Source organism: Solea solea, chromosome 15, assembly GCF_958295425.1.
Source record: "Solea solea chromosome 15, fSolSol10.1, whole genome shotgun sequence".
NCBI classification, from domain to species: Eukaryota; Metazoa; Chordata; class Actinopteri; order Pleuronectiformes; family Soleidae; genus Solea; species Solea solea.
Window position 1 is genome coordinate 5,218,914 of NC_081148.1, and position 21,034 is coordinate 5,239,947.

The 21,034-nt window shown below is 37.8% G+C and overlaps 1 protein-coding gene across 1 annotated transcript in view; it reads left to right on the plus strand.

Annotated features, from left to right (window-relative positions):
- The window catches only part of LOC131474071 (pro-neuregulin-3, membrane-bound isoform), a 408,827-nt gene that overhangs the window by 378,970 nt on the left and 8,823 nt on the right, over positions 1–21,034 (plus strand). The window contains exons 5-7 of the mRNA XM_058651810.1: positions 869–971; positions 6,603–6,729; positions 17,997–18,118. Coding sequence (XP_058507793.1) covers positions 869–971; positions 6,603–6,729; positions 17,997–18,118 — 352 coding nt within the window. The remainder of the gene's footprint in view (positions 1–868; positions 972–6,602; positions 6,730–17,996; positions 18,119–21,034) is intronic.

Genomic DNA, 21,034 nt, shown 5'->3' on the forward strand with positions numbered 1-21,034 from the left:
GCGGCTTTTGAAATCCATCTGAAGTGTAAAAAAAAAAATAAAAAATCTATAATAATTTGTTTCAATTACCTCAACGTAGAGACCCAACACCTTGTGTCATCTTCATGCTCTTCCAAGGTCTAAGCCTCACTAAATAAAACTTGATTGATCACCTATTAATGTGCGTGAAGGCAACTATGATTTACTTGTAGGAAACAAGACAGCTTCCATTTTTCTCCACTAATGACGTCCGTTTGCGCCATAACTCTTCTTGTCTCCATGTATTCAAGCTCCATTACATGTGGCATCCATTTCAAAAGCACTCTGTGTCTGTACCGTAGCATTACTCGATGTGGTGGAGCTGATAAAAATGAGGCGGTAACTAAGAATACCAGGTGCTATTGGGTGAATTGTAAATAGCTGAAGTGTATTGTAAATGGGTTGTTATTCTGTTTCACTTTTATTTGGTTCTATTAATCACAACATTAATTACACGTATACCGAGGAAGGAAACTGCAAGGCAGATAGAAAAACAAAGAAAGACCTGAGAGCTTATTTAGAATGGGTTTTTGGGTGCTGGAAACAATGATGTTCGAATGTAAACGTGGGTAAATACAGATAATAAACTATGTTTAATTCTCTGCACAGCATTAATCCAACACAATCCATCTCGTTTCAAATGAATTGTGGAATCTCAGCTGATCTTCATTCCGTACCATTCACTCACACAGGTGCCCCACATGTTTGTTCTCCTCCGTCTCTCACTGTTTCACACACACACACACACACATTATGCTGACAGATATGTACCTGATCTATGACTTTATTTCCCGTGAGTGTGTTGTTCGAGTATTAATAAAGCGCCTTCCTCTGTTTTGTTTCCCCGCAGAGAGCAAAGAGGTGTACAAGAGACAGGTGCTGTCAATCACGTTCATCGCCATGACGATCAGCCTTCTGGGAACCCTCTGTATGGCCCTCTACTGCCGCAACAAGTGAGATGACAAACGCGCCAACGTATACTTGTCGACCTACATCAAAACCACAGTTAATCTATTAATCCAGTAAATCAAAATTACAGACACTTCCAATCACATAATAACCACTGGATATGACAAGAATAATTACTCACTATAAATATATTGATAAATAAATAAGAGCTGCAATATCACTCACTATGGCAATAGCAGCTGGAACAAAGTTGATATATATACAGTACATACATACATACATATATATATATATATATATATAGTATATATACATATATGTGTAAATATGTACAGTATATATATACCAACCTCAGTGTATTCTTGGAAGTAAGAACATATTGAACACCAGGGGTTGCAAAAATAGGTCAATTTGAAGTGAAGTCACAGGGAAAAGGAGCTTCTTCTTCTCACTTGATTTCTAACAGCAGTAAAAATGAGTTTTGAGGAGTTAATGATCTCGATTAATAGTTTCAGGTGTTCCTCTACAGAACATGGTGTCAATTTTGTAAATGATGTTCCCATTTAGGGGAAAATAGACGAGGAAAGCATGTCACATTAGAGTGGACATCAGTGTGATTCACAGCATGATTTGACAGCTGTTGCAGGTGATATCTCTGTATTTATGATTGCAACACGTCAACATGGCGCTGGCCAAACCATCAATCTAGACGCTTCAAAATAGGAGTTCTCATGATGTCAAACAGGAACTTGATATGTTCTAAATCGGACCATGTTTCCAGATACAAATCATGAGCAACAGACATGGATTCAATTCTGAGAATTATTTTTCAGATGAGTAGTGCTACTGCTAATGACCATTCATTCAATTGAAACAAAAAATATAATGTGTGAAAGTGAATAGTGGTTGGAGTCTAGTCTGGTGACCTGTCCAGGGTGTGACCCCGCCGTGGAGGATAAAGTGGTAGAAGATGAAGAGAATTCAGTGTGTGAAGAAATATAACGTATCCATGTTATAGAAGTCTTTGGGTTTAGGCCAGTGTCTGTTTTGACCTTAAAAAGAGTTTCAGGGTGAACTGCCCTCCATGGTTGAGGTGAGAGCTGCTGAGGTTGTGTTATGATGATTTGTCACTGTGAAGCTTTGGCTTACAGGGTTAAGGTTGGGTTCAGGTTAAGGTAAGAGGACGTAAGAAAGGACACACCAGCAAAATACACAAACACACATACACCACGCTCAAGGACTGTCACTGGATGTTCCTCAAGTCTCACATGGATTCCAAAATCCAAAAAATCCAAAAAAAAATCCAAAATCCTGTGCGACAAATTGACTTTTCCCATGACTACGCTGACAGGTAAATTAGCTGCAGCGACATGCAATTTCATCTCAGTGATCGATTTCCTTGTGGCATGGCCTTGGGAGACATTTTACTAATTCAGCGACGGCTGGCGAAACATGTTGAGGCATCAAAAATCTAGAAAGAAATCTCACTCTTAGTATTTGCAACAATTTGTAAATCTCATTATGTGCAAACACATATTCATAGGCCGTTATAACCCAAAGGTCACTCCGTGTGGCTCCTGCCTTCTGCCTCCCTTTATCTGCATATATCTCATTGTATACACTGTGTGTGTGCACATTAATTGGCATATGAATGCTCTACATCTGTCCTTGGCGACAGCAACTTTGAAAAGGTTGCCTGCATCCTGTTCTCATAGGAGGAATGGTGGAACATCCAGTATGTAACTGCAGTCTGTCAGTCAGAGTATATGGACCATGAAGTGGAATGTGATAGATGGCAATGTAATTCCATAGGCGTAATATAATGATGTGAGTGAGTGAGCAGCTTGACAACAAGATAATCGGATGAAAGCATGATGGACAGGCACGTTCTGTGAATCTGTAATTGAGTTGGGGAACTTGCTTGTTCAAGAGAGAAGGTGCATGCAGATCAGGTGCAACAATAACTGCACATCTAAGTGACCTTACAGAGCAAGAAGTCAAATGTTTACAGATTCATTTTTTAAAGCTTCAGTCTATAATCTGTTGGATGGAGCTGCAGGGCAGGAGGAAAAGAGGAAGAGCATGTTTTGAAGGAGGACACAAGGGATAGGACAAGATGGAGGCAGACGATCCACTGAGGGGGGAGGGGGGATTTTTTCTAGAATAACTTTCAATGTCTGGCAGTTATTTACAATTTACTGCATGTAAAAATAGTGAAATGAAGAAAACAGAGTTTTATACAGAAAAAAAACACTGTAGTTGTACATGAACACCATAGATTTTGCATATTAAATTTGAAATCTGAACAGTATAAAACCTATTTAATGTATCATTTGTTACAAAAACAAGCTTCTCTCTGATGACAAAAAGATGCTGATTTGTCGGCTTCCTGCAACAGCGCTGTGAAATTATAACATACTGTAATAACCACATGTTGGCTTTGACGTGTAGTGAGTGTGAGTCGTCAAATACACAAAGACACTGTGGGATTATTGATGTTTCTTATTAAGTTAATACTTTTCCAAAAGTAGTGGCTTCCAAATGTCACAGCGCTCATACAAGTATAATTAAAGCAGCACAGAGGTGAAGAGCATGGGCGCTCAGTGTGAGGCTGTTTATAAATGCCTCATTAACATCACACTGATGCAGCAGACTTTTCCTGGTTCTGACAATAATCCCAATGAAGTTGTGTAACTCAGTTACTTTTTTTTATCAACACCACTGACCCCAGTTAATGGTCTGGTAACTGGGGTCAGTTTAAATTAAGAGCACATAAAGTAAACTAGTTTAGAAAAGTGAGGCAGAGGCAGTGAAGCTTTTTACCAGATGAATGAGAGAAGTCAAAGTCCAATATTCTGCAACACAAGGTCTAATTATTGCCCCTGACATAAATATCTGTGGACCACTTGTCATGAGTCGCGCAAGATTTGAGTCAAACTAATTAGTCTGCCAGTTCATGACTTTAGTCGTGCTTTGTGGTAAATAGGAAGTCCAAGTAAACCACTTAAACAAATGTACCTCCGAGAAATGAGAAGTCCAGTCTCATTGACGTCTCAGTTTAAATGGAGTCAAGGTTCACAATCTAAACTGGGAAACATGTTTCTAGCTCAAAACCATTTTTCATTCCCCTTCAGAGGAAAAGAAAGTTTTAGATAGAGGTCTCGGTTCTTCTTGTCTGCTCTTCCCAAGGGCATGGGGTGGAAGAGAATGCAATTCTCCTTGGTCAAAGACATGTTTTTCTCCTCCAAAATTATGTAGGTTGGTGAGACCTAAAAATCAGAAGTCATGTGAAATGCTCGCCAGTGTTCTTGATAACACTCACACACACACACACACACAAAATGTAGATTTTACGAGTGAATTAAAAACAAACCTACATGGGTTATTCTGCATTTTCTATAGGAATGTATGAATATGTGCATATGTATTATAATATATATATATATATATATATATACATATATATACATATACATATTTGTATTGTATATTCATTAATTTATTTATTTATTTAATGCCTTTATTATTTATTAAATTGTTCCACTTGAATGCAAAATTAGTGCTGCGTGTTCTATGGTAAATGAATGAGAATCACTATTGGAGCCAGTTGGCTTAAGAACAGAAAGCATATAATGATCATATCTATTGCTATAATTAAAATCTTTATGTTTTGAATCTGTCGTCCAAGTGGAGAAAGCTTACCGTGACAGTCAGTCAGACTTTTACTATGCAGTTTTAACGTCCTTCCCTGGTGATGAATGTACAGCGTTCAGAAACAGTCTGACCTTATTTTGGCTTATGAGCCAAAACATTATGACCACTGCTTCGGGAAATGCTGCTGTCACTAAAACAGCTCTGACCTGCTGAGTCAGGGACTCTCCGCATTTCTTGGTTCTTCATTTGTGCATAACTTCATGCTGGATTTACACATTCTTGTCGGTGAATTAGCAGAGTGTCTGTACATGTGCGACAGTGTGACTACTTCCTGTCACCGCTAATGTACTATGACAGTTGTGGAATGACATAAAGACGTGTATTTTATTTCATAGAATTAACTAATACAATAAAAGATACTTTGAAAACATGTGTTTTATTTTATAACGATGCCAAACTGTTACTGGAAACCCTATTTGTTCTGTGCAATTGCAAAGTGTGACTACTTCCTGTTACCGTTAGTATTTTATTTACAAGATACTATTATTATTGTTTAGCGTTATGGCAAAAGTTTGATATAAGAAGTGCTAAAAAGCCAAAGTCAGTGGCTCTTATTTTGAAAGCCAGGTTGAAAGGAAGTGGTGCTTTGTAAGATTTGCTGAGAAACTATTTTGTATGAGTATGACTCATTTTGTTAGTGTGGTTAGCTGGTAACTGGTTCATGTGAGGATTCGCCACATCTCTTGTTTTTAGCTGTACAGGGTAGATGAACATCACTGCTCTTTCACGCTACTAAGACTGAAGATAATGTGCATTTTATTTAATATGTATAATTACCATAAACAACCAGACTCAAGAATTTAATATAACATTATTTTCTTTAAAATCCCTGAACCTACCGTAAACTGTTGTGTACAGGACTATTATAGATTTAGAATGAAGCTGACTACGTAGCAAGAGTTGCTAATGTTGGTAAAGTGATGAAGATGTGATCTCCCCAATTATTTGGTGCACTTTGCCCAAAAAACAAAACAAAAACAAACAGCATTAACAGGAAGAACAACCATCTCTGAGAGCTTTGTTTGGGCTGTGAAGTGTTTGAGCTGATTGTTAAACGTGATCTGATTGGCTGATGCTCAGAATGTTGAACATTTGCAATGGACCTGCACTGCAGTTCAGTGGTGGTAGCACTGCTCCATTCGAAGTGAATGAGAAGCATTTATGTTGGCACGTGTGTGTGAATCCAGCGTTAAAGTGGCATTAAATAGTACATACATATATATATATATATATACATATATATATATATATATATATGTATATATATATATATATATATCCCAACCGCTGGTCCCTGGGTCATTGTTTGTCCTTGACTCCCACTGTTGGTTCATAACGTACTTAACCCTCCTCCAAAGTCCTTCCCTTTCTCTGATGCTCTGATCTGATCAGTGCGGACCTTGTCAAAGTCTTTCAGGTCTGTCCTCCCTTATCTTTGAACAGGTTCAACTGCTTTCATTGTACCTGATGTCTCTTGAAGCAGAGGAGGACGCCCATTCAGACAAAACATCAAATACAGTAGAGGAAAACTGACAAAAGAAGACACAGAAATAGACAGTAACAAGTAGCTCTCTAAGCCTTACAAATCACCACTCCTCAAAAGAAAGAACCACAAGAACCACACATAAAACAAGTAAAAAAAATGTTTTACAAAATGACTACAGGAAGGAACCAGTCATATGATTATGAAATAATCATCATATTTAGTAATGTAATGTTCTTTACTATCTTATCAACTGTACATATGTGAACTATACTGATGTGTTACACCAACAGATGCTTTATCTTGTACATTATGTGTATTATACAGTTTAGGAACTCAGCAAGACTTGATGATTGCGTAACTGAGAGCATGTAATGATTGGATGTGGTGAAAGCCTGCAGACCTGCTGAGGATTTAATAATGTGTCTATTAGGACTCCTATGAAGTCAAATCTTCAACATAATCTCTCTGTTTTTAGGAGACGCAGAGAGAAGCTCCAGGCTCATCTGAAGGAGAGTCGTAGTCTGAAAAACTACTCTGCTAACTCCCATAATGCCCTGGATGTCAAGACGAGGTCTCCGAACAACAACCTGCAAATGCATGAGGTAAAAGAAACACTGTTTTTACTTTTGCCATCATGATTTTTCCGTACATCTGATTTTATTACCCCAGAATGAAACTATTGATATCAGGAGCAGGGTCAGCTCTACAGGACCACCATGTTTTTATGGTAGCCTACAATGGACAAACTAACATCTTTTGAGTTTTTTATCCTGTAACTGAATTCTGGATAGGTTCAGTGAGGTGAGGCATAATAAGCTGCAACATGCCACTTCACCAATAAATGTTGATAGATTTTACACACTGTGCCTTTAAAATGCCATTGATTATCAAGAACACTGACTTTTTGTCATGTTTTTTTATGAACTACCATTACCACTCTTTATGTTACATGCAAAAACATCTCATAAACTTCTATTCAGTAATAGTTATTTTTCATTTTCAGTGAATATATGTTTATTATTTTATAGAAAATAAATAAAAAGTTAATTCATTCATTCATTCATATTGGCTAACTGAGGCCAATCCAATGACTTTTTGTTATAATGGGGAATGAAAAAAAAAAGGTTTATAATGGTTTCAGTGGGTATATTTTATTTTCTGAAGAAGGTGAAGAACACAACTATCTGTTGTACACAGTTCACTATTTTAGACACGTCATTAGAGCATAGGTTGAAATGTAATCATAGATGAATAAATAGATATAAATATATGTATATATATATATATATACGTATATATATATATATATATATATATAGATATAAATTAATTGAGTGTGAGAAAGCGGAAAGGTTGTTGTTTTTCTGTGTAGTACGCTTCTGATGCAAAACACACAAGGAAAAGTGTGGCTGTGACACCCCTAATAATTATGATCACAAATCCGACACGTGCAGTTTACTCAGCTTTTTACACCTCAGGATGTTTGCATCTATCATTGAATTCATCAACCCCCTGTAGTCTTCAGCTGCGTTAATCAGTATGCAACCCCATCTTCACCTGGACACTTCCATCAGGCTCACAGGTCTTTGAGCGAGCGAGCAGGCCAGCAATCTTTTAGCGGTTTGGGAGCACAGCGCTGGCGAGCAATGTCATTCATCATCGTCTGAGTCTGCTGTCATCACATTACTCCCTGTTGTGCATCTTTGAGTAGCTGGCATGGAAAACATTACCTTAATATGATTGTCAGTCAAATGCACATCTGCCATTACCTTGGGAGAACGTGTGTGTATTTGTGCACTATCATGCAGAAATTGACCTTTTTTTTATAATGTGTTACCTATGTATACTACACAGGTTTGACAAGAAGCTTTATCAAATAAATTGTACGTTCCCTCTGAGGGCATGATTTAAATGTACAATTATGTAAATGTGGCGCACTGTACAACGAGGGACTCTATCATCACAAACACAATATGCACAACATAGATAAATCCAAAGGCAACAGAAGCAGAGACATTCAAATTACTGGTCATCATTGTTGGCAAATTTGCAATCGGTCACTCACACTGTGTTCAGAGGTGGTCAAGGCTGCATTATGACCACATGTGTCTCGGACATGACCTTGTGACCTGGCCAAGACAGTCACTATCCACTGTACCCTCACACCCGACATACACTGGTTTACATGCGTCATCACTATTACAGTGGGTGCAGTCGTATTTCAGTCACACACAAACACACTGACTTGTCTGTCATTAGTGTTCCAGCAGCACAGACAAAGAGTAATTATGTTGGGATGTGGTTTTGCATTATGTTTTGTTCACGTAAGATCTAGTGATCACTCAAGACATAGAGAGACGTTTACAATTCATAGTAACAGTTCAAAACAGTCCATGTCCTAACTTACATGATTATTCATCCCATTAGTCTCTGCTTATTTGGCACATTACGACATAAAGATCAGCACAGTTTGTTTTTTAAAAAAGTAAACATTGTTACTTTTAGAGCCAGGAAGTTGTGTAGCATTCTTTAAGTCATGGTGAGAAGGTCAAGGTGGATGGATGTGGATATAATCACACTCTGACACCACAGCACATTTGTTTGGGACCTGTCCCCATCCCGTCTCCTATCATCAGTCAACTCAAGTTTCTTGCAACAGTGGGGACATTAGCTCTGCACTGCCAGCACTAGAAATCTTCCCTGATCCTGTTTGTGTGTAAGTGACCCAAGCAGAAGTTCTACAGATTCAAATATCTTCTATGGAAATGGGTTTGGAAATTCCCATTTATTTTTCCAAATAATCTCACAACACATTTGTCCTGAATACTGATACTATACTGAGTTATCAGTTGCGATCATTTGGAAACATCAGAATTGCGCAGGCTTTAGACTGTTATTCAGGACAGCGTGTGAGCAATGTGTTTCATGTTAGTTCATTCTAAGACCATCATAAACTGTTTTCATCTACTTCCAATAACTCTGACTCAAAGCTCAGAGCAGAAATATGCTGCCTTTAAATTATGACATGTTTACTGTTTAAACATGTTTAAAATTCCATTTAGCCTCAGACCTCAACATAATTTATAAGCTCTGAGTTCTTAAAAAGTGATATGTTAACTTTATATTCAGTTTATATTCATTTTATAACCTCTGCCAGGGAGCTTGTATTTTTTGGCTGTGCTTCATATGTTTAAATACGTTTAATGACATATTGTGAGGATATAGGTTTTGGTGGTAATCCAGATAACTGCCTCAGAAGGGACTATCATCAGCCATTTTAGGTAAAAAGTAGGGATGTCACTTTTTATATGAAACTTGGATATCTGTTCAAAGTTGGGGGACAAAGTTCAAACTGGAGCATTAAAAACCCATTTGAGTTCAGAATATACAGCCTAGAGCTGTACCAGACTGTCTGAAGTAATTACTGTGGGTTTCAGCAGAGGGCGTGCCCTGCACAGTTTGGCTATAGATTTAAAAATTAGACAGTAGCTATGTTTACATGTGCAAAACTTCTTCATTCCAAAAAGATTATCTCCGATTGGACTTTACAATCCCATGGTTTACATGGATGCGAAATTACAATTATCTGATTGTGGTGTGCGTACACATGCATCGAGCGTTCATTCAGAATGAACTATTATATGTATATAATAACTAATATTGTGCAGTGTTGTCTTATTCTCCAGAAGTAGAAGCAGAAAAAGAAGAAGCTTCACTTCAGCTTCCGTAGTAAACAAATGCTGCATGTGCGCCCCGTCGCTGTCCGCTATCTGCCTCATTTTCCCTTCTCTTGACTTTGGTTACTTTCATGTTAGTTCATTATTTTTTTATGGAATGGAAATACAGCACTACCAAAGTGGAAATGCGTCATGTTTATGTGGATCTGACACGTGATAGCAGATAGTCATGACTGGATCGAATGACATTTGGCATATTCAGTGGAGCTCTGGTAGGTGACGTCGCACAACCAAGGAAGCCACATCCCATTGACTTATACAGGAGACAGCACATAAATCAGGCAACATCTCAGAAAACTCATCTCTTCGCCGGCTGCTTTCATCATAAAAGTGAAGATTGTAGATAGCTAGATTGTGCCCTGGGATGCCAAAGTAGTCATAGACCCTATAGAGAGGCAGTGGAGAAGGCATCACAGACCTTCACAACCTTGCTTCACTGATTGTAAGAATAATAATAAATAATAATGGTGTCATTCTTGTTTGTGTGTGCACAGGCAAGGGGAATATCAGAATATATTCAAAGGAATAGCATGTAACAAATTATTTGCTTGAATTTAATTGTTGGAAAAGTGACAAAAGCATCAATGAGTGTCTTGTTTTTCGGCCTGTGTCGAGCACACAGCTGATTACGTGTCAGCACCTCACACAACCACACTTCAAAAAACCTCACTTTAAAGCCTAATAAGGACATTGTTGCCCGAGGACCTTGAGTTTGGGTTCACATAGGGTTCATATACTGTATTTAAAATGTAGCCCAAAGTGGACAAAGGCTTGAAAGCAAGCTGTACAGTCTGGCTTTCATGAGGACGATGTGTCAGGTGTGCCTCCTCATATCACCCTCAAACTGAATACAGTGGCAAACTTCCCAAACTTGCTTTTAGATCAAGGGAATGGCTGTATTCCAACCCTCTCTATGAATTAAGATCTTATGGGCTGTAAAATTGGAAATTCTATTATCAAAGTAAAACCAGTTTTAGGTTTGAATGTAAGTTCGAATGTAAAAAAAAAAGAAGCATTTATCAAGATTAGTAAACAAAACCAGCAGCTAGGTTACGTAAAAACCCCAAATAAATCAAAAAACATGATTTAAGCAGACTCTACCCTTGTGTTCAAAGCCTTAGCTATTTCTATTATAAGTACTACTTTTCACTTTTTTATTTTAATATATATATTTTTTTATCTTTCACATTATGAAAGTTAATGAGAGAAATGTTCAAGCTTTTGCTCCTTGAACTCCCTCCTGTCCTTTCAGCAAGGACTTTCATTCAAACTGGTTATGGGTTTTTGAGGCTTTATAAAGGATGTGACTGTGGCCAGCTGGAGTGATTCATCCCTCCTTTATCTCGCAACATAAAATCTTTTCATCTTTTGTTTTATATATACATATATATATATATATATATATACATATATATATATATATATATATATACATATATATATATATATATATATATATATATATATATATATATACATATATATATATGTATATACATAGGAGCCTCAGTTGATTTTTTCAGTAAAACTGAGGCAATCTGATGAAAACTATTTATTTTTTCACCAACTACATAAACACACCAGAGCAAAAAGTACTCCAAATGTTAAAAACAAAGGAAAAACGTTGTATTTTGTGACTTCTGTACAATTATTGCTACTTTATATCACTACTATAAATGCAATATAAAATGAATCATAACTTTGACTCAACAACATATAAGTAAAAAATGTTTTGCATTTTTTAAAATCTGAATATGTGACCTATAAACACACACCCACAGGATGTCCATATAAGGAGTTGTGTATTATTCCCACGGCAGTGTGACCAGGAAGGGTTAATTTGACAGAAATATATAAAGGGTGACATAAATGGGACATTTTCCATGTTTGTTATCTTTTTTTATGTATTCCACTTCCTTTGTCGGTTACAGTTGCATTCTTTGATTGTGTTCTATTTATGTAGATCCTCGAATGATTGATTGACTCATTCTTATTCACGCTTATTCAAGCACACAATAACACAACCAGGGTGTGTTTTAAGACACCTGAACAAAAAAAAATGTACCCATCTAACATTTAAAAACAAAAGCTACTGATGATGTTCTGTCTTCTCTAGAACATAAGTGTGTACACAGAGATCTTTGTCTTTTACATCAAGTTCTTCTGTGTAATCATTCTTTATGAGATAGTATTTCATATTTCAACTTCATGAAGTCATTCATGCTCCATGCACAAGAGTCAAGATCCACTTCTGGCTCGGTGTTCAGTAAGATGAGATGTTCATGATTGTTGTGTTTAGATCCTGTTCTGGTCCGTCCAGGTGTGTGCCTGATTAAATGTCTAGTCGGGTCTGACAGAGTCTGCAGTTGGGCTCACATGGGCAACACTGCGGCTCTGCTGAACTCACACTCACGCAATAACTCTCAGCTTCACGTAAATCACATTTGCTATTTGGAAAATGTGATAAAGAAGGGAAAATCAGATAAGTAATCACAAAGGCAGCAGCCTTAGCGGTGGATGTCTCACCTCTTCTCTCATCTGACACTTAATGAGAAACTACAGTATAGTTAACGTTACCATAACGATTCTGTCACACTACGTAGAGTCAGAATGAGGCACATCTTCATGAGATGGGCTCTGGAATAAGTTTGACGTATTGCAGCTATTTGCTGAGTATAAATGGCACAAAATTGCAAATTATTCAGAGTTTAAAATTATTCAATTTTGACACGCCTTCACTATTCACATTAGGAGCAACCCGATTAAGTGGATGAATTATAAGGACTAGATAGACAATTGCATCATGTGAGGAAAGCGGTGGCATCCGGCGATGGTGAGTGGGACATTTTACTTGATAATAAAGAAAATAAATACAATATAGTCAGCGCTAGAGAAAACACTGATTTTAAAAAGATTAAATGAATGAATCATACCAATATCCTTTAATGAATGAACAACTACAGTGGATTCATGTTAATCATGGACACAGTAGCATCATGTTTCTATACATTGAGCTGCCATATTGTGTGTGTGTGTGTGTGTATTTATTATACTGATATGTGTGTCCTCTGCAAAGAGTAGTTGCACATCCCACTAAAATGTTATTAAATCCCTTTGATGGATTACTACAAGATTAAGAAAAAAAACAATAAATATGTGGATATTTTGGTTTTTATTTAGCGAATTGCTCTAAAAGCACTGATTCATTAATCACTGTTAATTGACTATAATCTCTAATACTAATTTTTATCTTTGAAATGTTCTTTCAAATATTTCATTTGTGCTTTTTGAGGAACTTCTGTTTTTATTCGACTTATTTATTTATTTATTTTGCCTATACACGTCCAAAATCACATGGATTTGTTGTCTGCAGGCAATTAACTACCAAAATGTCTGAACACAAAACAACTCTTGTAGGGTCAACAGCGTAAAGGAGCACACATTTAAATAAATGAGCCATACACAACAAGCTGCTATGCTTCGTCACTATACTTAATAACAATAATATATGTTTTTGTTATTTGTTTGAAAGTTGCTGCTGACAAAAGCAGCAGCAACTTTCCAGTTGTGGCCAGTGAGAGAACATGAGCAGCTCTGATTAGCACCGCAGGTCCATTCACGGCAAGTATTTGATTATGCCGGGAACTAAAGCGTGTCTCTAAATGAGGCCGTCTTCAGCTTTTAACATCCCATCACGATTTCCACAGGTGTTCCACCAACTGTCTGTCACTGCTGCATAATTAAAATGTACTCTATCTTTCTCTGTCATTAACAAGACTTGGCGAGTGTGTGTGTGTGTGTGTGAGAGAGAGAGAAAGAGAGAAATCACACATGTAATATCTGTAATATCATACTGTCCCCAAATAGCCTGTCAGTGTTAAAAAACTTCACTTTACGTGTCACTATCTCAGAGATTAAAACATCTATTACAGAGAGCACACACACACACACACACCAATCCATTAATATACACCGTTACATGTTCCTTCTGCACCACAAATGTCCAGACTTGCCATAAAATCCCTGTCAAAAGCTAAACCGCTGAGATTCCTCGGCCTGCAGCTGCGCGAGGAAAACATTATATTTTTATTGATGGTCTCTATAAACAGTCCGTAATGCTGCGTGACGCATGCACACAGTTTGTGGTTTATTTCCTCAAGCCAAATCTGTTTTCATACGGAAACAAAAAAAACGGATGCTGAAGCGCAGAGTGTCAGTGATAACAGATTGGAGGCACTTTTGCCTTCTTTGAGCTGTTAGAGAGCAACAGATAAATGAGTGTCTCTGTTAAAAAAGACAGAAAAATCTAAGTAATGTTGAGTCTGTAAACTTGGACACCCCCGCGTTTAGTGTGGGACTCGCAGTGGAAATGTGTTGTTTGTTTGTTGATGGTTTTTTTCCATCCATCTATTGATTAACAGTTAACGGATTCTACTCGAATTGATTGATTGTCAGGTCACCAGCACTGTTAAAACTTCATATTTTTGTTTTTATCATATGATAACTTGAAACAATGACGTTTTTAGACTTTAAAGTACAAATAGGCGATTGTCGGGTAGGAATTCATCTATTTAATGTGTAATCCAATGATTTTATTTTGAAATCGGATCACACTTGCAGAATCACAGGTAAAACAATCAAAGCTGAAATATTGTGACTGGATCAAGTTACACAAAAACTGGATTTAACACTTCAGTAGTATCTTACCTATTTCTTCAAACCCCAAATGTCCAGTTTAAATTATGTAGGTCTCAAGTCAGAGTGATTCGGATAATATTTGCTTTACAATCTTTTAAAAGCTCCTGTAAAAATACAGAATTAATCCTAGCTCATTAATTTCCCTCAGAGTAAGTGCTTTTTGCCAAGTTATAAATTAGCCATTACTGTTTCGGGGCTGTAACACCATTGCTGATGACAGCATTCTCCTCCTCCTCCTCCTCCTCCTCCTCTATGGGCCTCACCAACACACAATCACGTACGTTACCCTGCAGGAGCTTCTTCAAGTTTGAAGTGTACTTTCTCACAGTTGACAGGCTCTTACCTATTCTTGTGTTTTTCACTAACACGTTGAAAATAATGTGAATACCTCCACGAAGGTGATTATTTCTGTTCTGTCTTCTCACTCGCTGAGTTGCCACATACACAGCCAAGTGCCTGACTGTCTACCAAACACTATGGAGGAACTGAAAATGTATTTTTTTTTATAATGTTATAATTAATTAATAATTAATTAATTACTTTGTGAAAAGAACAACTTAAAGTTGGTCTTAATGATGAACAGAATTTTTTTTTTTTTAAATAGTTTGTGTGCGGCATCCTTCACCTGAAAACAGGCTCCGTCAAGCAATATCAGATCCTGACTGAGGGAGCGTTTGTGTGTATACAGCAGCAGCACAGGTGGTGGGGCGGAGACAAGAAGTGTCAATTCCATCAAACTGCTGAATGGCTGGCCTTTTTTTAATGGTAGAATTCTCTTCAGAATATTTGTGTATAAATAAATGTATTGCAGGGTCACACAGCAAGACACTGGGAATTGACTGTATGTGTGAATTTGAGAGTGATGGTTGTTGGAGGACACCAGTCACCAGGCACCAGTGGCCCCACAACCCTCATGTGGAGGATAAAGCAGTAGACAATGAGTGTTAGTTTACTAGATTACGTGGAAAAAGTAGTCCAAATACTCTATAGTGACGTGTATATGTACATGTAGCATATGTTGCTGCTGGACCAGAAAAGTACAACTTCAGTGGTGTGAAATGAGCACAAGTCACTTGTGTTTCACTTGGTACCAAATGTAAAATAAGGCCTTAAATCTAAGTGAAAGAGTTACTAATGAACCTGCTTTTTTTAAATTATTCATCTTTTTCCTGCTTCATGCTGAGATATTGTACTTTTACACTAAAAAAAGTCATATTGGGAAAGACCATATGCCACAGTTTTAGCACAAATCAGGCTCCAAATGTCTGCGTGGTCACGTAACCATGGCAACACGTGTGATGCTAATGAGCCTGGTGTTCTGTGGAGAGCCTTCAAAAAGGTATTAAATAAAAAAAGAGTCTCACCTTCTATTACCAAGGTCTACAAATGTCTGTGTGAGAAGGAAAAAACTGTCAATGCCACATCGATGCAAACCATAAATGATGAATCTCTGCACATCTTTTTTATCTTTCTCATTTAAAGCCTGAAACACGTTGTCTCACTTGTTATTTTGAGATTTTCTCTGTTTTGTTGCTGAGTGACTCAGCATTTTTAACAACAGAGCAAAGGGAATGATCAAAGAACTGCTTTGTTTGGGAATGAATATTCAAAAAAATAGTTATAATGGGAGGGGACTGGGACCTACTTACAATGCTATGACTGTATATGTTGAACTTGTGGTATGAAAACTGAATGATGGGAGGAGGGAGGAAAGGAGGGATCAATGTGGATGGGAAGGGGATTCAAATGAACAGAAAGCAATAAAGTTAAAGATTTACAGCAGTGTTAAAGGAAGAGTACAGTATACTCACTCACTCACTCACTCACTCACTCATCGTCTACTGCTTTATCCTCCACAACCTCCACAAGGTTACTTCCTAGGTTCAACCCCCAAAGACGACATGTCGATGCAGCGTCTTTGAGTGAATATGCAAAGAGTTAAACATGAAAACCTTTTAAAATGGTTCAACACCCTGAGACTCTAAAGTGTTGAAGATTGTTTTATTCCCAGGAATCTATTATATTGTTCATATATTTATAAAAAGCGTTACCAAGATGCAGTATAAGTTCCATGAAAGTATGGAGGAGGTCTGCATTCAAATATATCTCGGGGCTTGTAAATCAGCATTATTCAGTAGGAAAGAGTTACATTTCTCAGACATAGTCAAATATTACCAGAAACAAATTGTTCTATTACAGGATTCTGTTCAAGAAATGTTATAAATTACAAAATAGACACAGAAAGGCACTGAGGGCGTGGATTTTTACAAATCAATATTCCCACTGTGCTGCACCAAGAGCTCATTATTGCTAAATGTCAAGTGAGGTTAAATCTACTTAACGGCAAAGATAGGACACGGAGCTGCAAGGTTCCTATGCAAATGCATGGACTGCTGCAGCCGAACTTACAACAGCAGCCCAGTTTCAATTCTGTGCTCCCTTTTTTCACCTTTCCATGTTACACCAATTATGATCCCCCTCCAATCACAAGAGAGATGTTCCAATGTGAATGTGGGAGGTCAACAAATCTGGTGACAACCTGTTACTGCATATGAAAAAGAGTAATGTGTCATTTAAATCCCTGTGGCTTTTTTTAATTGGTTCTGATTAGAAATATTAAATATTTGACGGAATTAAATTAAATTAAATAATTCCATAATTAACAGTGGATGAATGCAAAGACCGTAGATTTGAAGGAGAGACTGTGTCAGTGTCACTTTTGGATCTCACCAGGATGTGACCATAAAATGTTGAATCTAATTTGTGTTTGAATCATTTTTTGTTGATTCAAAGTTCATTATTGTTCAGCAACAGCAAATATCTGAACTGCACTCAAACTCAAGAAAGCAACTCAGGATGAGATGTAAACACCGCTATACTGAGTTGTATGGCGCTGATTTCATATCTTATAGTGACCTCATATGGTTTGAATGTAACAGACATTTATTTAAAATGTAAACACTACAGTTTCAGTACAAATCCGCTGCGTATGATTTTCTTTTTTTCCCCCACAGAATACTGTTCATCCACAGAGCAGGAAGCTTTCAAATGTAACTTGATTCTATCAAGTTATCAGCAGCCTCCCCCTCCCTCTCCCTCTCCCTCTCCCTCTGTTCCACACAGTGCAATTCACCTCAATTGCCCCAAAAGGCCAGAATGATGTTGAGGAAAGTGAAAAGAAAGACAGATATGAATGTAACATTTAGACTCTGGCAATCAGCTCCCAGAATCAAGGCTGCAGTCAAACCCCACCCTGAGGCCTTGCAGAGTGTGAGATAGAGCACAAGGGGGTTAACAAGGGAGAGCTTAAAAATCTCACAATACCCTGCCTAAAAGAAGAGGAAAAAGTTTTATCCTGACTTTATTTCACATGATTTATAAAAGAGCAATAAAACCCTGCCGATCTTTTTTATTCCTCTCATTTGTCTGTGCAGTGCTGCAAACGGTCCGCCCAGGCCCGCCAGGGAAACGTGTGCGAGTCCAGCCTTGCACACTGCAACATCACGACCGCGGCCACACCGTCCGGCTGCTCCAGAGCCACGGCAAAGCACAGCAGGTACGACACACAGGAGACGCCAGTGGGTACAATATGCACGCGGCAACAGGCAGTAACGCAAACAATACTCCCTCCCTTTAATCGGCAGGGACGCGGTGAGAAGGAAAATTTAATCATCTACATTAGAGTGCAGCCAAAGCTAATTGCTAATTAAAAGAAGAATAATAATGATTATAATTAAAGCTATCAGCATGTAAATAAGCACAGCTATAACAGTCATGAAGGAACACAGAAGACATTGGACGGAGATGAGATGGGAAGCACACATGCGGGGATTTATGAGCCGGCACAAGTACGTCAATTCCAGTGAGCTATTTTCTCACACTGCTCATGATGTGTTGGAGCTCGAGGGGCTTTGGCATGTTCCTCAGCAGCAACACAGTCCAACAGACACTCATTCACACCCAAGTGCGTACTTCAGAGGTTCCATTTGTGTCTTTGCCAAGGCTGGATTCTACAATAACAAACAGAAGTGTATGCGGGCAACTTTGAACCTGTGTGAACCCGCTAACCAAAACAGTGATTAGTAACATTCCCATTGCCAGTGGATGTTCGGTCCTGCGCTGGTTTGTTTTTTCACCCCTGCGTGAAATGTGACATCAAACGTGCCGGAAACACAGTGAGTAGCATTAAGAAGGGAAAACAACAACACTGTGGAGCTCGGTGACAAAAACTGTGTTTACATGGGACACAGCTCATCTGAATAAAAGCCTCATCGGAATAGAAATATGGATGAAAACAGGAGGCGAATTGAAATAACTTGAAATAACTTGAAATTGTCGATGTGAAATAGTGGGACAAACTTAGTAAAAAAGAATAATGAACAGACACAAACATGTTGATGCATCAGAACAAATCTTTTCAGAATGAAGACATTTTGCACATGCTAAAATAGCACATGCATTTTTCTTCCCTTAATTAATTGTTCCATTCATCAAATTGATGAGATAAAACGAAATACTGCGCTCTGCTCTGTCCCATGTTGTTAATCGTTCATCACAAAAGCTATGCTGGAAACCTGCAGTGATTTGACCATGGAGCGTTTGCCAAAACAATCCAGTTAACCTTAAGTTTAAATGTTTTGTTTTATGGTCACATTTTCAATGAATAATATATAAACCTCTCTGGCAGGTTTAGTATTTGTATATGTGAAACAAAACCCTTTTGTTGATCCAGATAAAGATGAGAAAATGTGGCCTTGAGGCTTTTTTGGCCTTTGTTCTCTTTCATTATTTCTTTTAGCAGCATTCCTACCTCACACCAGCCTCGCACTACATCCATAGTTGCTGCCAAGATACTCCAAAGCAGTCTTGAGTTAATGACCATTTTCAAGGGAATCGTGGCAAGTTAAACAACCCAGAAATATGATGAACTGACTAAAAGCTCCACTGCTCAAACCTTTTGACCAAATTCCTACAAGCTTTCTCTGTTACATTCTGACTTCTGACTCATTCTGTGAAGAGTCGAGTCACTCAGTGGGAACTCTGTTGCTCCTGCCACAAACAACATCATCATTTATTTGTTTGCGGTGGAATCAGCTTATGCATCGACGAGAACGGAAGAGCGTGTTATGATCCCGTGGTTCCAAACAGCCAGAAAGAACCAAGCACAGGCTAATTGTTTGTTTATACAAAACTCTGCCAACACTCTGAGGTGCAGAGTCTCCAGCACAAATCTCTCTTTCAAAACAGAGGGGTTAAATATGATCGGAGGCTCAGAGCCAGAACACACATTCAAATATAATCACAGCATGAAGCTGCTTCAGTTCACTAATACACGCAGTCTCTTCAGAGGCCTTCACGAAGATCAGAAAAACAATGCTTTTTAATTACTTCAGTGTGACTGATTCACGGCGTCGCCAATATTTAGCTTAGTGAAGTTCAGTTTAGTTTTGATTATGTATGATATATACTGATTATATTGATCCCACATCAGGGAAATTCACTTGTTAAAGCATTAAAATGGTCAGAAGGGATTTAGAATAAACAGTAAAATATGACAAAAGTATGAGATTTTCAAAACTACAGATACAAAATAAGAAGAGCAATAAAATATGACAAAAAGGCATAAAACTATATAAAAAGTTATGAAAAATATAACATAATTGAGATATTTACATACATACAGTGCAGTGACACAGACTTTGTTACTAAAACTGATGTAGGTTTTAATACCAACTAGTAACTTTTCAATAATAATAATAGGAACTGTTGATAAATAGCATCATGTGTCGATAGTTTCATAATAATATTATATCATAATGAAAATTAAGTGAGACTCTGTCTCCAGTATTGGGCAAATCAGAGCCCCAATGATTCACAAACACTGGGTTGGAACCCACAAATGGGTCATGGTAGGATTTTTTTTCTGGGTCCAGAAACAGATATTCAGAATTTTTCCAACCTCTTTTTTACCATTTACATTTATATACTTTAAATAATGTGCATAAGCAAGTTTTGATTGATTTACCAACATTTTAAACAATTTGCTTCCCAATTCAAAAGGTAAATTAGTTGCTACATTATTCTTAAATGTGCTTGGGTCACAACAGCTTAGGCTGCAAAGCAACGTAAAGATGAGTCTCAAACAAAGTCAGATAATGCAATAAATAATGTCAACACGGTATGGAGAGATTGCCTTTGTCACTGGTCACATAACAGTGAGTGCTTCTGGTCATGCTTAGTTGGTGGATAGTGTGGATTAAGATGGAGGGCCTCACTCCTTAAACAGTAACCACCTGGTTATGAGACTGTCCTCCAGCATATCAGCTTACTACTGTGATCTTGTTCTGCTTGCTTTCTACTCCAAGATCTTCTCCAGGAGCCATCTTAAGACATTCTGTGGAACATTATTGCACTTCTGCAGAAGGATGCAGCGAACCTTTCCCTGTCTACTTGGACAATTTTCTCAGACCTG